Consider the following 16,982-nt stretch of genomic DNA (forward strand, 5'->3'; position numbering starts at 1 on the left):
CTGATAATATGAGCCCATTTGGTTAATGTTTAGTGGGTTCAGTTTTGACATAATTTCAAAGTACAGCAAAAACCCTTTTTTCATTTAAATGTAGAAACTTTGGATCGGTATTTTTTTTTTAGTCGAGGGACATAAACATCAAAAAATATTTGAATCGCCCAAAGTAAAGGACAAAACAAAAAACACTTTCAAACACATCTTAATTTCAAAAACGCACAAAAAAAATGAGTTGCTTTATTTGGAATTATCCTAAAAATAATTCACATAAGTATTAAAATCAACAAGAAAATCATATCCATGTTTATTTAAAAATGTTTAACATCTTGCTTAGTATTGATTTATTGAATATAATTTCAAGAACTTTTTTTTTAATCTCTCAAATATTTCTATTATAATGATCTCACAACATAATTAATAGCTCAGTTTTTGTTAATGTTCCTCATGAAACTTTTTTCATTGCTCCTTATACTTTCTAGTTTCAGTGTTTTGGCTAAATTTCTGGTTGATTGCTTAAAAAATGTAATTAAAACTAGAGAGATATCTTCCCGCTGAGATTTTAATATTTAAATTTATGTATTAAGTTTGACATCCCTGCTTCGCGTCGGGCGCCAACCGCGATGACGAGGCACGTGACCTGAAAAGTGTGCCATGCGCTGCTACCTAATCCTTAACCAGGCTCAATCACAGCAACGGGCACACTTTAGTCACTCTTGCTTCATAGGGGTTCCCCTATCAATAAGGAAAGAAAACTGACGCTTGTTTGCCAGCACACAAGAACATGCAATGTTTATTATATCGTTTGACAGTTGACGACCGGCTGTCAATTTTCCCCCTGGGGGGTGGGACGACCCTGGAATGTCACGGCGTCAGCCGTATTTTAGGGTCTAAATGTTAATAGGACGATTTAAATACGTGTGCTGCGGCGTTGATATTCATTTTGGTACACAATTTAAGTCACGTTTTCCTGATGGAGCATTGGCGACGACCCGGGAAGCTTGGAAACCGGTCCGAACTGTTCCGATCTAGATCCGACGTCCAAGCGGCCCCTAGAAAGGTTCAATCAAAGAAATTTATTTTGGTCTGCGGGTTTCCCTTTAATTGAGCCACCCCCACCCTTTCAAAAGTTGAAAGGAACTACGGCGCGCGCTCTCGCCGGCCAAAGGTGAGAGATAACATCTAAGTGTGCGGTGATTTATTCCATCAATGGGCACGTTGCCTAAGGTTGGGCCCGGTTTATGCAAAGTTGTTCGTTGATCTTTGTTTCGACGGGGTTGTATTTTCTCAAAACGGTCGTTTTTTTATGGCAACCTAATTATAAAATTCTACCCCGCCGCAGCATGCCATAATTACCCCCACAAAGTAGGCAAGGGACCTTGACGCGTCATCCGGCCAACTTTGACCAACCGCGGCAGGATCAATTAGTGTCAATCCCTCCTAGGAGTTGATTACGGCCACCAACTTTGTTGTTGCCCAGAAAACGGTCCCGGGTCAAACGCGCGGTGCAACTTCAGTAGGCTCTGAGTCCAAGTCGGAGCACGCTTTGATTGAGGTGCCATTTAAGCGGGAGCTGCTAAATGTGTAATTGGAACGCCAGCCACAAGTTGGCAGCCTGGGTCGTGATTGGGGCCATTTTTCTTTACGGCGGACATTTGGAATAGATCCATGTTTTGAGCGGGGAGGCAAAAAGCTTAACCAAGAATGGGGCGTTCTGTGTGTGTTCAACAAATGAGAACATTTGTCAATTGGTAATTAACGGTGATAAATGGATTACCGTTTAAGCAAAACAGGGTGAGATCTTAAGGTTAAGATGCGATACTTAGTTTTTATTTGTTTACCAATGTCGGGCGAAGGTAGAAAAAGGAAATCGAAGTCGTGACCTTTCAGTAGTAGAAAAAGGATCATTTGTCGAGATTATAGATGTCTACATTGTTTTTTTTTCTGATTTAGAAAATACATTGTAACAAGCTCAACAAAACATTCGTTATGTATCTGCGAATGATCTTAGGGCTTTTGTTAATTTGATTTGGTTAACCGCGGTGGATTTTCTTGAAATAATTCGAACTGTCAAAATCCACCAAAGCATCTACCACATTGATCGCACAAAAATCTGTGGTAGAAAAGTATCCACCGGTAGATGCTTTGGTGGATTTTTGACAGTTCGAATTATTTCAAGAAAATCCACCGAGGTTAACCAAATCAAATTAACAAAAGCCCTCTTAACTTATGTATAAAAAAACGAATAAAAACAATATTTACGATAAGCTATTTTGATATTTTTGAAGAGATCACAACGAAACATTCAACAAAAATTAAATAATATGTTGTTTATTTTTGGCTGATAGAAATCTAAACACAATATTTATTTCTACTCAATTTGTTTTTCTCATAAGAAATAAAAGATTCTTTGGAACAAAAAAAACATAATTGAGATCTTTAAATTAAATTAATAGCTCATGCTTGCTTTAAAAGAACTATTTCTCAGCGAGTGACTTCAACGCTCAGTTCCAATCTTAAGCGACGAACTCACTACTCACAAAGAGCGCGCATGCGCTCTCATCCTCTTTCTAAAAATCGCCCCCAGTTAGACAATCAGCACAACACAATCTCCCAATCGCTCGCACTCACCTTTTGCTTCCCATCGAGATCAGCTGTCCGGCTCCGTTGAGCGCCACGTCCAGCGGCTGCATCGGCATGCGCGGCTTCAACGGCGGCGGTGGCGTCACGTTGGCCGCCGCCGGCGTCGAGACAGGAACCATTTGACCGTTGTGGGTCGCCTGCAGCTGCTTCAGAAGGTGATACTCCATTGCGGTCGTCGGCAGCTGCTGCGAGTTGTGGGACCGCTTGCGCATCGAAACGCGCGAGTCCGATTGGCGCGGGACGAACTGCTGCTGCTGTTGGGGTTGTTGCGGGATGGATTGCTGCAGGGGCATTGGCAGGGAGTGCCGTTGCTGCGGCTGTTGGTCGGCCGATTTGCCGTTGACCAGAACGCGGTGCGCTTGGTGTAAGGAACTTGCGGTGAGGGGTTGCGATTGGGGTTTGGACGACATGCTCGAGGAGGGTCGTCGGTACATGACCTGGGGTTCAACGACGACGATCGCCGATTGTTGGGGCTTTTTAGGAACGGCGGGTGGAATGATGAGTTGACTGATTTGGGTCAGTTGCTGGGGCGGGGGGCCACCTTGCGAGGGTGGTGGAGAGAGATTCTCGAAGGTCGACGCTCGGTAGAGAGATTTCTTGTTGGTTTGGCCGGCGAAGCTGTTCCGTCGGCTGGCGGCGCTCGATTTGGGTTCGCCCGAGTCGCTGAGCTGCCGGATGTGACGTAGGATCTCCGGTGGAGGTGGTGGCAGCGGTTCGTCCTGATTGATAAGGAGGACGTCCTCGGTAGGACTCATCATCGGTGGAGGGGGCAGTTCGGGGCTGGGTATTCGTAGCATCGGGTTCTTGGGGGGGCGTTCTGGGACCCAGTCGTCTAGGGCGATGGTTGGGCCCATGATCATCGGGCCGAACAGATCCTTGGATAGCGTCTGGCGCTGCTGGATCATTTTATCACGGATGGAGGAGTATTCCGACGCGGAGGAGGTTCTGAAAAGGGGATTAATCGAATTAGTATCGACGAAAAACAACAATGTTTATGTAAAGCTGAAGAATCAAAACAACACACAAGTCACAGAATCAGTGGTTTCCAAAGCTTTTATGTTCCAAAAAAAATTCACTCTAATAAATATCTCGGAACTGACTTTGACCGAATTTGACCGAATTTATTCCGTTCGGTCCGATTTGGGGTCCCATAAGTCCGCATTGAAAATTGTTGAGTTTGATTAAAAGCCGTAAAAGTTTGGCATTTTCCGATAACCTCAAATATTTTGGCTCAGATATCGTAAATCAAAACATTGAATATCGACCTCTTGCGGAAATATTTGGAACTTGCATTTGCAAAGCATTTTTTGGATGCATTCAGAAGAAATCAAATTAAAAATTTGAAGTTTTAATGTTTTGAAAAAGAACATTATTGGGTTGAAAACCGCTGCCATCACATTTACTACAACTTTTTTTGAGCAACCACATTGCTGCTACTCAACCCCGCTCAACATTCACCGTACAAACTAATCGTGACATGGATTTGCATAAGACTCAACGGCTCGTGCCGACTCACCTCCTCACGGTCGCCAAATGTGCGGCGTGCGTGGCGGCTGCAGCCGCCGCCGCGGCACTATTGATCCCGGCCATCCCAATCGATCGCGTTGACCGCGGTGGTGGCGGCGGCGGTGACCCATTCACGTCCAGCTGATCTTCCACGGGGTTCCCGTTGCAGTCGGTGTCCATCGTTGTGTTCGCCAGGATCAACGTGGCGTTGCTGATCATTTGAGATTCCAGCTGTTGCTGCTGCGGGGATTGCACTTTGTTCAGCAGGTTCATCGTGTGGACGGATGCTAGCTGATTTCGCAGGTTGTTGGCGGCGATCTTGTCCAGCTGCTGTTGGACGGCGATACTGGCCTGCAAACTTGGATGGTGGTGGTAGATTCCACCGGGGTGCGAGGACGGCGTCAGATCCATCGTACTGCCCGACGACGAGTACGCACTGGAGATCGAGGAACGTTGCGAGACCGATTTGAGCGAGGGTGGCGATCCGGAGTTTTGCTGCTGCTGCTGCTGGCCGAGATTCAGCGTCGTTGGCCGGGACAGATTGTGGCTGCTTTCGCGGGCGTGCGCCTGTTGGCGCTCAAAGTACGAGATGACGGCGTTCTTCTGGAACGCCTTGAGGGAGGGGTTCGACACCCGGTGCGTTTTGGACGGATCGAAAAAGGTGTACTTTTGGGGGGAGGGTTTGGCGGACACGGGGGTGGATACGCCGGAGGAATGACTTAGATTTTTGACACCCGCGGTGGGGTTGGGGTTGTTGTTCGAAGAGCTGGTGCCGGTGTGCTTCTCGAGCTCGTTGATTCGGTCGGCCACCGATTGCCAGTTGTGGGGGCTGAGTTGCCTGAGGGAGGGAGGGGTTGAATTAGAATCACTATTGCTTGAAGGTTGTAACTTCATACCAAACCAAATCCCAACTTGTTAGCGAAAAAGAGCAAAATATTAGTTAGTAGTGGAGCAAATTCAAGAGTTCTACTCACTTGGAGCCATCAACCATGGACGGGGGCTGCTGGCCGCTGGGCGTTGCCGGCCCACCGTTGCTAATATTGCTACTACTGCTACTGTTACCGCTAACGTTACTAGGAATCTCGGTGTAGGTGCTGATAGGAAACAGCCGATTATTGCTACGACTAGATCGGACCGAGCCGTTGAGGCTGCCACCGCCGTTACTATTGCCACTCCCGGCCGGTGCCGACGCGGACGAGGCCAGCGACGTGTTGGACGTGGTCCGGTGCTGAAAGCGCAAATCTTCCCCGACCGGTGACCCACCGGATGATCCGGACGAGGACGAGCTCTGGTGCAGATGGACGGCCGAGCCCGGCGAAACCGGATTCGGCTGCTGCTGGTGATGACCGTGCACGTGATGCAGCGATCCCATCGACTGGGACACGGAACTTGGCGCACCGGACGCGGAGTGATGACTGGAACCACCAAGTTGAGACAGCTGTTGCTGTTGCTGAAGTTGCTGCTGCTGCTGCTGTTCTTCGGCCGTCATGAACAGGATGCTCTCCGAGTTGTGGCGCTGAGGCGTTCGAACTCGCGCACTGTGCGCGATCAGCTGAGATGTGGAACCTGCGTGATGAGTAATGAGAAAAAGAGAGAGAGAGAGAGGGTGGTTTGTGAGTTAGTCATCTTGCTGCTGTTGATGAAATACTGTTTCTTAGAGGGGGTGTGCGTGACTTGACTGCGGGAAGCGTCAATCAATCCGTGATTGATGAACAAACATGTGGTTTGTCTGCAGAAGCTTTGGAGGAAATTTGCATATTTTTAAAAGGGTAGCATCACGGTGTTCCCCGAAGTTGACACATCGATAGCGGTGTGCTCTAATGTTCTAACTGAAAATTGGGCCAAAATGAGTTAATGATGCCATCTTTTAGCTAATTAAATTCCCTACAAAACGCTTCTAACAGATCTGAAAAATTCGTTTCCTACGCGGAGATATCGCCTTGCAACCATTTGTACTAACTGACATTTTCGAACGCATCATGGATGTGCTCTCTTATTTTCCATCATGGCTTGACCTTTTGAAAACACGCAAATCCATAAAAATACGATTACACTATAATATTATGGTAAATTGCCAGGTGTCCTTACTAGTTTGAGCAATATTATGGAGCACTATTTTGGAAGGCAAATAGCACAAGTGTGCACATTTGGAAGCGAGAAGGAATTATCAGTTAGGTATAGTGTGTTAAAATGGTTTAGTGGAGTAGTTTTTTTTTGTTTGGACGACTTATTGATTAGGATTAGTGTATTTAGGTTCTGTAGGTTAGTTTAAAATGTTGTTACGTAGTTTTCTTTGCATGGACGACCCCTGCAGTTGTACTAAGAGTGCACAACGACTTGAAGAATGTTTCAAACTGGACTTTTGGGTTGGGCTAAGTGGGCAATGGGTTGGGGAAAATTGTTGTTACGTCGTTTTTTTTTGCATGGACGACCCCTACAATTGAGCTAAGCGTGCACAACGACATGAATAATGTTTCAAATTGGACTTTTGAGTTGGGCTAAGTGGGTAATGGGTTGGGGAAAAATGTTGTTACGTAGTTTTTTTTGCATGGACGACCCCTGTACGTGAGCTAGGAGTGCACAACGATTTTAAAAATGTTTCAAACTGGACTTTTAGGTTGGGCTAAGTGGGTAATGGGTTGGGGAAAAATGTTGTTACGTCGTTTTTTTTTGCATGGACGACCCCTTCAGTTGTGCTAGGAGTGCACAACGACTTGAAGAATGTTTCAAATTGGATTTTTGGGTTGGGCTAAGTGGGCATTGGGTTGGGGAAAATTATTGTTACGTCGTTTTTTTTTTGCATGGACGACCCCTTCAGTTGTGCTAGGAGTGCACAACGACTTGAAGAATGTTTAAAACTGGACTTTTGGGTTGGGCTAAGTGGACATTGGGTTGGGGAAAATTATTGTTACGTCGTTTTTTTGCATGGACGACCCCTTCAGTTGTGCTAGGAGTGCACAACGACTTGAAGAATGTTTCAAATTGGACTTTTGGGTTGGGCTAAGTGGGCAATGGGTTGGGGAAAAATGTTGTTACGTCGTTTTTTTTTGCATGGACGACCCCTTCAGTTGTGCTAGGAGTGCACAACGACTTGAAGAATGTTTCAAATTGGATTTTTGGGTTGGGCTAAGTGGGCATTGGGTTGGGGAAAATTATTGTTACGTCGTTTTTTTGCATGGACGACCCCTTCAGTTGTGCTAGGAGTGCACAACGACTTGAAGAATGTTTAAAACTGGACTTTTGGGTTGGGCTAAGTGGACATTGGGTTGGGGAAAATTATTGTTACGTCGTTTTTTTGCATGGACGACCCCTTCAGTTGTGCTAGGAGTGCACAACGACTTGAAGAATGTTTCAAATTGGACTTTTGGGTTGGGCTAAGTGGGCAATGGGTTGGGGAAAAATGTTGTTACGTCGTTTTTTTTTTGCATGGACGACCCCTGTACGTGAGCTAGGAGTGCACAACGACTTGAAAAATGTTTCAAACTGGACTTTTAGGTTGGGCTAAGTGGGTAATGGGTTGGGGAAAAATGTTGTTACGTCGTTTTTTTTTCATGGACGACCCCTGCAGTTGTGCTAGGAGTGCACAACGACTTGAAGAATATTAAATTGGACTTTTGGGTTGGGCTAAGCAGGCAATGAGTTGGGGAAAATTGTTGTTACGTCGTTTTTTTTGCATGGACGACCCCAACAGTTGAGCTAAGCGTGCACAACGACATGAATAATGTTTCAAATTGGACTTTTGAGTTGGGCTACTATACAATATTATACCATTTTAACAGAATTTAGAGTCACCTGAGAAATGGTAAAATCCGTAAAAAAAATACTTTGACTCAATCTCACCCCCCAGACCCAGTGTCACCCCCACTAACGGTACGTAGTATTTTTTGCATAAACGAACCCTGCAGTTAAGCTGAGAGTGGACAACGACTTGAAGAATGTTTTCAATTTGGTCTTTTGGGTTGGAACCCACTTGTAAAATGTTGTTACGTAGCTGAAACTTTGCTTACATGTTTCCTGCACAATAAAGCTCATGCAAAATCCCATACAAAGTACTTAAAAAGATTAAAAAAAACTCACGACCCACTTAGCCCAACCCAAAATCCAACATAATATTCTTCAAGTCATTGTGCACTCTTATCTCAACAGAAGGGGTCGTCCATGCAAAAAAAAAAAACAACGTAACAACAATTTTCCCCAACCCATTGCCCACTTAGCCCAACCTAAAATTCAAATTTTAACATTCTTCAAGTCGTTGTGCACTCCTAGCTCACGTACAGGGGTCGTCCATGCAAAAAAAAAAAAGACGTAACAACAATTTTCCCCAACCCATTACCCACTTAGCCCAACCCAAAAGTCAAATTTAATATTCTTCAAGTCGTTGTGCACTCTTAGCTCAACTGTAGGGGTCGTCCATGCAAAAAAAAAAAAACGACGTAACAACATTTTTCCCCAACCCATTACCAACTTAGCTCAACCTAAAAGGCAAATTTTAACATTCTTCAAGTCGTTGTGCACTCCTAGCTCAACTGCAGGGGTCGTCCATGCAAAAAAAACGACGTAACAACATTTTTGCCCAACCCATTACCCACTTAGCCCAACCCAAAAGTCCAATTTAATATTCTTCAAGTCGTTGTGCACTCCTAGCTCAACTGAAGGGGTCGTCCATGCAAAAAAAACGACGTAACAACATTTTTCCCCAACCCATTACCCACTTAGCCCAACCCAAAAGTCCAATTTAATATTCTTCAAGTCTTTGTGCACTCCTAGCTCAACTGAAGGGGTCGTCCATGCAAAAAAAACGACGTAACAACATTTTTGCCCAACATATTACCCACTTAGCCTAACCTAAAAGTCCAATTTAATATTCTTCAAGTCGTTGTGCACTCCTAGCTCAACTGAAGGGGTCGTCCATGCAAAAAAAAAACGACGTAACAACATTTTTGCCCAACCCATTACCCACTTAGCCCAACCAAAAAGTCCAATTTAATATTCTTCAAGTCTTTGTGCACTCCTAGCTCAACTGAAGGGGTCGTCCATGCAAAAAAAACGACGTAACAACATTTTTGCCCAACATATTACCCACTTAGCCTAACCTAAAAGTCCAATTTAATATTCTTCAAGTCGTTGTGCACTCCTAGCTCAACTGAAGGGGTCGTCCATGCAAAAAAAAAACGACGTAACAACATTTTTGCCCAACCCATTACCCACTTAGCCCAACCAAAAAGTCCAATTTAATATTCTTCAAGTCGTTGTGCACTCCTAGCTCAACTGAAGCGGTCGTCCATGCAAAAAAAAAACGACGTAACAACATTTTTCCCCATCCCATTACCCACTTAGCCCAACCCAAAAGTCCAATTTAATATTCTTCAAGTCGTTGTGCACTCCTAGCTCAACTGAAGGGGTCGTCCATGCAAAAAAAAACGACGTAACAACATTTTTCCCCAACCCATTACCCACTTAGCCCAACCCAAAAGTCCAATTTAATATTCTTCAAGTCTTTGTGCACTCCTAGCTCAACTGAAGGGGTCGTCCATGCAAAAAAAACGACGTAACAACATTTTTGCCCAACATATTACCCACTTAGCCTAACCTAAAAGTCCAATTTAATATTCTTCAAGTCGTTGTGCACTCCTAGCTCAACTGAAGGGGTCGTCCATGCAAAAAAAAACGACGTAACAACATTTTTGCCCAACCCATTACCCACTTAGCCCAACCAAAAAGTCCAATTTAATATTCTTCAAGTCTTTGTGCACTCCTAGCTCAACTGAAGGGGTCGTCCATGCAAAAAAAACGACGTAACAACATTTTTGCCCAACATATTACCCACTTAGCCTAACCTAAAAGTCCAATTTAATATTCTTCAAGTCGTTGTGCACTCCTAGCTCAACTGAAGGGGTCGTCCATGCAAAAAAAAAACGACGTAACAACATTTTTGCCCAACCCATTACCCACTTAGCCCAACCAAAAAGTCCAATTTAATATTCTTCAAGTCGTTGTGCACTCCTAGCTCAACTGAAGGGGTCGTCCATGCAAAAAAAAAACGACGTAACAACATTTTTGCCCAACCCATTACCCACTTAGCCCAACCAAAAAGTCCAATTTAATATTCTTCAAGTCTTTGTGCACTCCTAGCTCAACTGAAGGGGTCGTCCATGCAAAAAAAACGACGTAACAACATTTTTGCCCAACATATTACCCACTTAGCCTAACCTAAAAGTCCAATTTAATATTCTTCAAGTCGTTGTGCACTCCTAGCTCAACTGAAGGGGTCGTCCATGCAAAAAAAAACGACGTAACAACATTTTTGCCCAACCCATTACCCACTTAGCCCAACCCAAAAGTCCAATTTAATATTCTTCAAGTCTTTGTGCACTCCTAGCTCAACTGAAGGGGTCGTCCATGCAAAAAAAACGACGTAACAACATTTTTGCCCAACCCATTACCCACTTAGCCTAACCTAAAAGTCCAATTTAATATTCTTCAAGTCGTTGTGCACTCCTAGCTCACGTACAGGGGTCGTCCATGCAAAAAAAAAACGACGTAACAACATTTTTCCCCAACCCATTACCCACTTAGCCTAACCCAAAAGTCCAATTTAATATTCTTCAAGTCGTTGTGCACTCCTAGCTCAACTGAAGGGGTCGTCCATGCAAAAAACTACGTAACAACATCTTCCATAGTTGATATGCACACTTGGCACAACTGTATGGGTCGTCCATACTTAAAAATATTACGTATTTAATTTGTTTGAGGCACATTTGTTCTATTCAATACATTCACAGACAACAGACGTAGCGGCTAGAACAAAATAATTTGAAAATCGTGTGTAAAAACATGGCTGCCGCATCCTGCTAATCTACTAGCGCCATCTGTTAGCCTATTGCCACTCTCTAAAGCAGCCATGATGGTTTTCTGAGAAGGTGTGTTTGAAAATGCATCACCCAGAAATATAAAAAAATATATTATTTCAATTTTTCCAAAAAAATTAATAAAAAGTTGAAGATTATGTTTAAATGCTATATTAAACTTGATATTAAATCTACTTTAATTATTAATTAACACGACTTACAAGCACGTGGATGTTTTTTTTTTCATTTAATTATCGATATTAAAAAAATAGTCTAGTCTGATGCTTTTTTAAACACAGCAACCAAGGCCGCGCTTGAGGCTGTCAAATTCTTGCTGGTTGTGTTGATAAACAAAACCAATAGAGGTGAGTAGGAGACCCGGTGGAAATCGGGAGGATGAGCAAGCGTTTCTTGGAGGATAAAAGATCCGGAACCAGTAACGAAACAATCCGGAACAAGAGCTACTATCACGGCCAACCCCGTAAACGCTTTGGCCCCAAACGATCGCATTCCGAAGATTATCTCTGGAACCGACAAACCAGCTACCACGATCATTTCAACGCTCACCTCCAAGACATCAACCTCTTCAACGCCCTCGAAACCCACCCTACCTTCAAGTGCCGCCACTTCCAGCGAACCCTCGTCGCCATACCAAAGGCCTCTCCCCGGCGCGTCAGATTCCCCCACCGGATTTCTAGCGAGTGATTTTACTGAAATCGGCTGAAATCAACTTTTTATCCATAACAAACGATTACAAACGTTGAAAACCAACAAAATGAAAAATGACAGTAGGCGGAAAGCGATATTTTGACAGCGGGCAATGTGTCAGGGAAAAGCGACTGCAGCGCCACAAAAGGATTGCCAAAACTAAAAAATCTGTAGCAATGATTTACACAAGGGAAGAATCGAGCTCAAACGTCTGTTGTCTGTGATACATTCATCGATTCCATTGCATGACACACACTTGTTCCAACTGCAATTCACCATAAATCTAAATAACGGTTTGTGCCTTGGATACCATTCGTTTTTGAAAGGTCGTATGATATAATTGAAATAAAATAAACTAGCTAAAAGTTTTTACAACATCATTTTCTTATGTTTTTAGGAATACATCATCCTAGTATTCGTCATAGTTGATGTATTATGGATGGTTTTACAATTATATTCATAAAAAATATAATTTCACTAATTTTTTCATACAAAAATTTTGATTTAAATGCTAATTTTTTCAAAAGGTTAATTTTCCTAACAAATTCAAACTAAAATAAGTGTTTGAAAAAAGTTTTGATATAAAATGTTTTTCTTACGCTTAAATTAACCAACTCGTGAAAAAATTACATTGAAACAACTAATTTGAACTATTTTAACAATAAATTTACTTTGCACGCTTTTGTACCAAAGCCCTGTGCACGTTTGCCCCACTCATACAAATTACCTTCCAAAACACACTTGTGCCAATTGCAAGCATGTTTTTTTTTCGTATTTTCTCTGCCAAAATTTTTCTAGCATTTCAAAAGTTTTTATATTTCACAATGTCTTTAAGTAATGTCAGGTGCATACTTTAAAATTGTTAGAACAATTGTTTGTCGAATAGTTTTCCAGAAACAGTAATTCAAAGTTTAAAAATCGATTTTCTCGCAACTACCAAAATGTCAGTTAGTATAAGAGAGCACACCGCTATCGACATATTTTTAGACTAATCATTAACTATCCTAAAAAACGCCTTCGCCTCGTATATGTGAAGCTGGGTTTAGGAGGTCGAGTGATTTTATAGAATTTCCTCAGTAATGAATGCAAAACTGCTGCCAATGTTTTTTTCTGAACAATTTTTCGATACTTCTGTGCTTTCTTGCTGCTTGATATTATGCAATTTGTTAACAAAAGCATGGCTGTAGTTACAAATAAAACATTTTGCAATCATTCTGTTTAAAAAGTTTAAACATTAAGCTTGAAATGACTTCTAAAATTTAGCCAAAAAATTTGCCATCGAGTTATCATTTTTTGAAAAAAAAAAAAAAGAAAACTCTTTTTGGAAATTATCCAATTTTAATTTTTTTAATACGGTTTTTAATGTAAAATCGAGTTTGTACTTTTTTTAATCATGTGAATCGTTTTTTCGATAAAGCCATTTAAACGAAACTATTGGCACTACGCCCCCCGGGGCATGGCCTTCCTCTAACGTGGGATTTCTGCTCCAGCGCCTCTGACGAGACAGGAGAAACCGGGACCGACGTTTTAATTCACCATCCGATAGAAGCTCAGTGGATAAGGCGGGAATCGAACCCGCGTCTCATAGCATCATCGGGATCGGCAGCCGAAGCCGCTACCCCTGCGCCACGAGACCCACAGCCATTTAAAGTTTAATTTAAACTAAACATGAGAAGTTTTCAATTGTATGAAAAATTTAAAAAAAATCGAAAAAATGCCAGTAGAGGGGTTATGAAAATCCAAAAATTCATTGATATTTTGCTGTAATAATAAACTAAACATTTTGCGATCATTTCTGTTTACAAAAATTAAAAATAGGCTTGAAATTCAATTTGAAATTTGGTAAAAATAATCTACCAAGTATCACTAAAAAACTGCTTTTATAAAAAGAAAAAAACTGAAATCATACAAATCTAATTTTTTCCAGTTTTAAACGTAAAATCGAATCTGTAGAATTTGTTATAAGGTGAACCGTATTTGAGACAAGGCTATTTAAAGTATGATTTTAATTTAAAAAATGAGAAGTTTTTGATTGCATAATAATTTTTTTAACATTTTTTTTGCTATAACAGATATGTTCTTAAAATTTCATCCTACTGAATCAAAGTAAAAAAAAACAGGAAATTTATGTTTCCCGAAACTGCCACCCATTTTTTATTGCCATTTTCTCAGCTACTTACAGTCCAGTTTACAATGTTAACAAATAAAACATTTGCGGAATTTTCTGATCCCTTTGATTATTTTTTATTTTGGTATTAAGACTAACAATCAAAAAGGGCATAGTATCAAATGTTTTGCCCTATGAAAATGTAAGTCTTGATTCCAAATAATTGAAACTAAATCATTATAAAAATGTTTTATTTCACAGATGTTTAATTTTTAAGTTAAAATCAAACTTTAAATAAATAAATATCCCAAAAATGGCACACTTTACCTAAAATTCCGAAAAAAATTAGATTTTTTTTTCAAGAAAAAAAAAGTTCAAAAAATTATAACTTTACATGAAGAAAATTTATTTAAAAATGGAAACACATACTCACTGTTATTTTCTGAGTAGTTCTCATCAATACCTTCGAATATTTATTTACCATTTTTGTATGAACAGCAGCCAACATATTATGAATACTTGCATTTTTTAACCAGTGACACAAATTGGCTTCTTTTGTCATAAGGAAGGCCCCCGCAAAGTTTGAACCAAATCGATAAATAAAATTTCCATTTCCGGAATTCGGAGACAATTGCTCATTAATTTCTTACATTTAAAAATTCTTTTCAATTAAACATCTCTCGGATTAGTTTTCAAAAAGCCGTAAGAGCCATTTGTAAACAAAGTCCTTTTTGCATCGGTATTCGATCTACTTACGAAAAACCAATAACAAAAATGCTTGAGATTGTTCATCTACACGTCCTAAAAGTGCCCCAAACTAAAAATAAATGAAATTTTGTTTAATTTAGGAGAAAAGCGAAAATTAGTGTCAGAGGTCACGGTGGCTCTTACGGCTTTTTGAAAATTCACCCGAGATCTCTTCTTCATATATTTCGAAAATTCTGCTGAACTCTTTTGAAAAATTATTTTGAAAAATCTTTTAATAAATATACAACTCGTTACATTATGCTCAATAACAAAACCCTTTTTTATATTTTAAAATTATAGTTTCATTATTCTAATATATGAGCAACTCTCTACGAAATCGGCCGATTTCAACCATTTTTATTTTTTGTATTTTTTTATTTGACTCAAACTTTGTGGGGGCCTTCCCTATGACCAAATAAGCTATTTTGCGTCATTGGTTCACCCATACAAGTCTCCATACAATTTTGGCAGCTGTCCATACAAAATTGGTATGTAAATATTCAAACAGCTGTAACTTTTGAATGAATTTTCTGATCAATTTGGTGTCTTGAGCAAAGTTGTAGGTATTGTTAAGGACTTTTGAGAAAAAAATAGGTACCCGGAAAAAAAAATTGCAGATTTTTTTATCAACATTTTTTTTACTAAAACTCAATTTCCCAAAATACGTATTTTTTGATTCTCGAGATTTTTTGATATGTTTTAGAGGACAAAAATCCGCAACTTGATCTAAACTGACTTGGTCAAAAAATCTGCCGCCGAGTTATGAATTTTTGAAAAAATAGTTATTTTTAGAAAAAATTGAAGTTTCATGCAAAAACAAGTTTGAAATTACTTTTTAATGCAAAATTGAATTTGCAATCGAAAGTACTCCACAGATTTTTTGATAAAGGGCTCCGTTTTCAAGATATAGCCACCGAAAGTTTGATTTTAGCGAACTATTTGCAGTTTTTCAATTGTTAAAAAATGGTGACCATGAGTGACCATTTCTAAAAATATTTTTTTTAAAAAGTTCAAAAAATTAGCTATAAAATTGTCTAAAAGACATTGAAGATTGGACCTCGGGTTGCTGAGATAGAGCCGCTTTAAGAAAAAGAAACACGATGGCTAGGGGACCATCCATAAACCACGTGGACACCTTAAGAGGGGGGAAGGGGTATCCACGCTCCATACAAAAAATATTTGTTTTGTATGGAAATTGTCCACGAGGCGGGAGGGAGGGGGGGGGGGGGGTCCGAGATTTCAAAAAAGTGTCCACGTGGTTTATGGATGGTCCCTAGGCAAGGCAGGAAGAAAAACCCCTTTGAAACGCAACCAGTTTTCAAGACAACATCCCATTTTGTAATTAAGTTTTTTTTCGTTTTCAAACTCCAAAAAAATATTTAAAGAGTATTGTTTGAAGCTGTGAAGGCTATAAAAAGAAATTGTATTCTGTGTTTCTCTACCGGAAAAAAAAATCAAAATTTGATTCTTTCACTTGGCATGATTTACTAAAAGCAAAAAAGGAGTTTCCTCCAAATGATCATCTGGCGCTAGACTCTGCGCAACTCCCGGTTCAAGGTCACCTGCGTAAAATTAATTTTCGCTACGGTAATTTCCGAAACACCGTTTCATCCCCATTTTTGGCACGCGCCCCCACATTCAATTATCCCCAATTTAGCGGTGTGGTGTTTACAGCGCCATCTTCTGAGTTGGTACGGCTGTTGAAACGGCTGCGGCGTATCCACCCCCTTGGACAGCGCTAAGCGGCCAACTTAAGTCACACACACGCGGAAAGAGAGATCCGTCATTATTACGGGTACTAATTCGACTTTTACGATTATTACCGTGCTGCGACGCGCGCGATTGTTGCCTGCTGGCAACCCTGTCGCCTATTGGTTCTCTGAGTTGTTGCACTGGAAGTTTCTAGTTCTAGGTTAATTGATGATTTGTGGGATTTGTGTTGAGAAATTGAAAAATTGAGGGCACGTTCATTTGCATACTCATTAGTAACAAATTATGTTTAATTAGCTTTTAATTTGCTCTCTGAACTTCCAGTGTAAAATACTATAAAACGTGTTCTGTTCCTTATTACACACACTCGACAAATCGCTCGACGCAAAATAGTCGCTAAAGTCACCTCTTACTTTGAACTTAGTATACAGCTGTAACCGACTCTCCAACGGCGGTGGCGGCAGCTTGCAAAACCAATTATTTCGCCTTCGCCCGAGACAAATTTATTACCATGCGAGCATTCGCAGGTTGGGGGGGTGACTAAACCAACTGCAGCCCTCCCCCGATGAAATATCGCACTTAGTGGCGCAAAATTAACCGTTTTACGACGGCCACTCCTAACAGGTTACCTTGAACTCGCGACCTTTCGCCGCCGGTGAAGGTTCCGCATAAAGGGAACTTCTCCTACGTGAAAAATGCGTGTCACTTTGCACTTTGGT

General features: G+C 41.0%; 1 protein-coding gene across 3 annotated transcripts in view; it reads right to left on the minus strand.

Moving 5' to 3' along the window:
* The window catches only part of LOC6046544 (protein Shroom), a 402,522-nt gene that overhangs the window by 191,209 nt on the left and 194,331 nt on the right, over positions 1-16,982 (minus strand). For all 3 annotated transcript variants that reach the window (XM_038256568.1, XM_038256567.1, XM_038256569.1), the window contains 3 exons: positions 5,118-5,709; positions 4,154-4,981; positions 2,626-3,582 (listed from right to left, as the gene is read on the minus strand). In XM_038256568.1, coding sequence (XP_038112496.1) covers positions 2,626-3,582; positions 4,154-4,981; positions 5,118-5,709 — 2,377 coding nt within the window. The remainder of the gene's footprint in view (positions 1-2,625; positions 3,583-4,153; positions 4,982-5,117; positions 5,710-16,982) is intronic.

Source organism: Culex quinquefasciatus, chromosome 2 (assembly GCF_015732765.1).
Source record: "Culex quinquefasciatus strain JHB chromosome 2, VPISU_Cqui_1.0_pri_paternal, whole genome shotgun sequence".
In the NCBI taxonomy this organism is placed as follows: domain Eukaryota; kingdom Metazoa; phylum Arthropoda; class Insecta; order Diptera; family Culicidae; genus Culex; species Culex quinquefasciatus.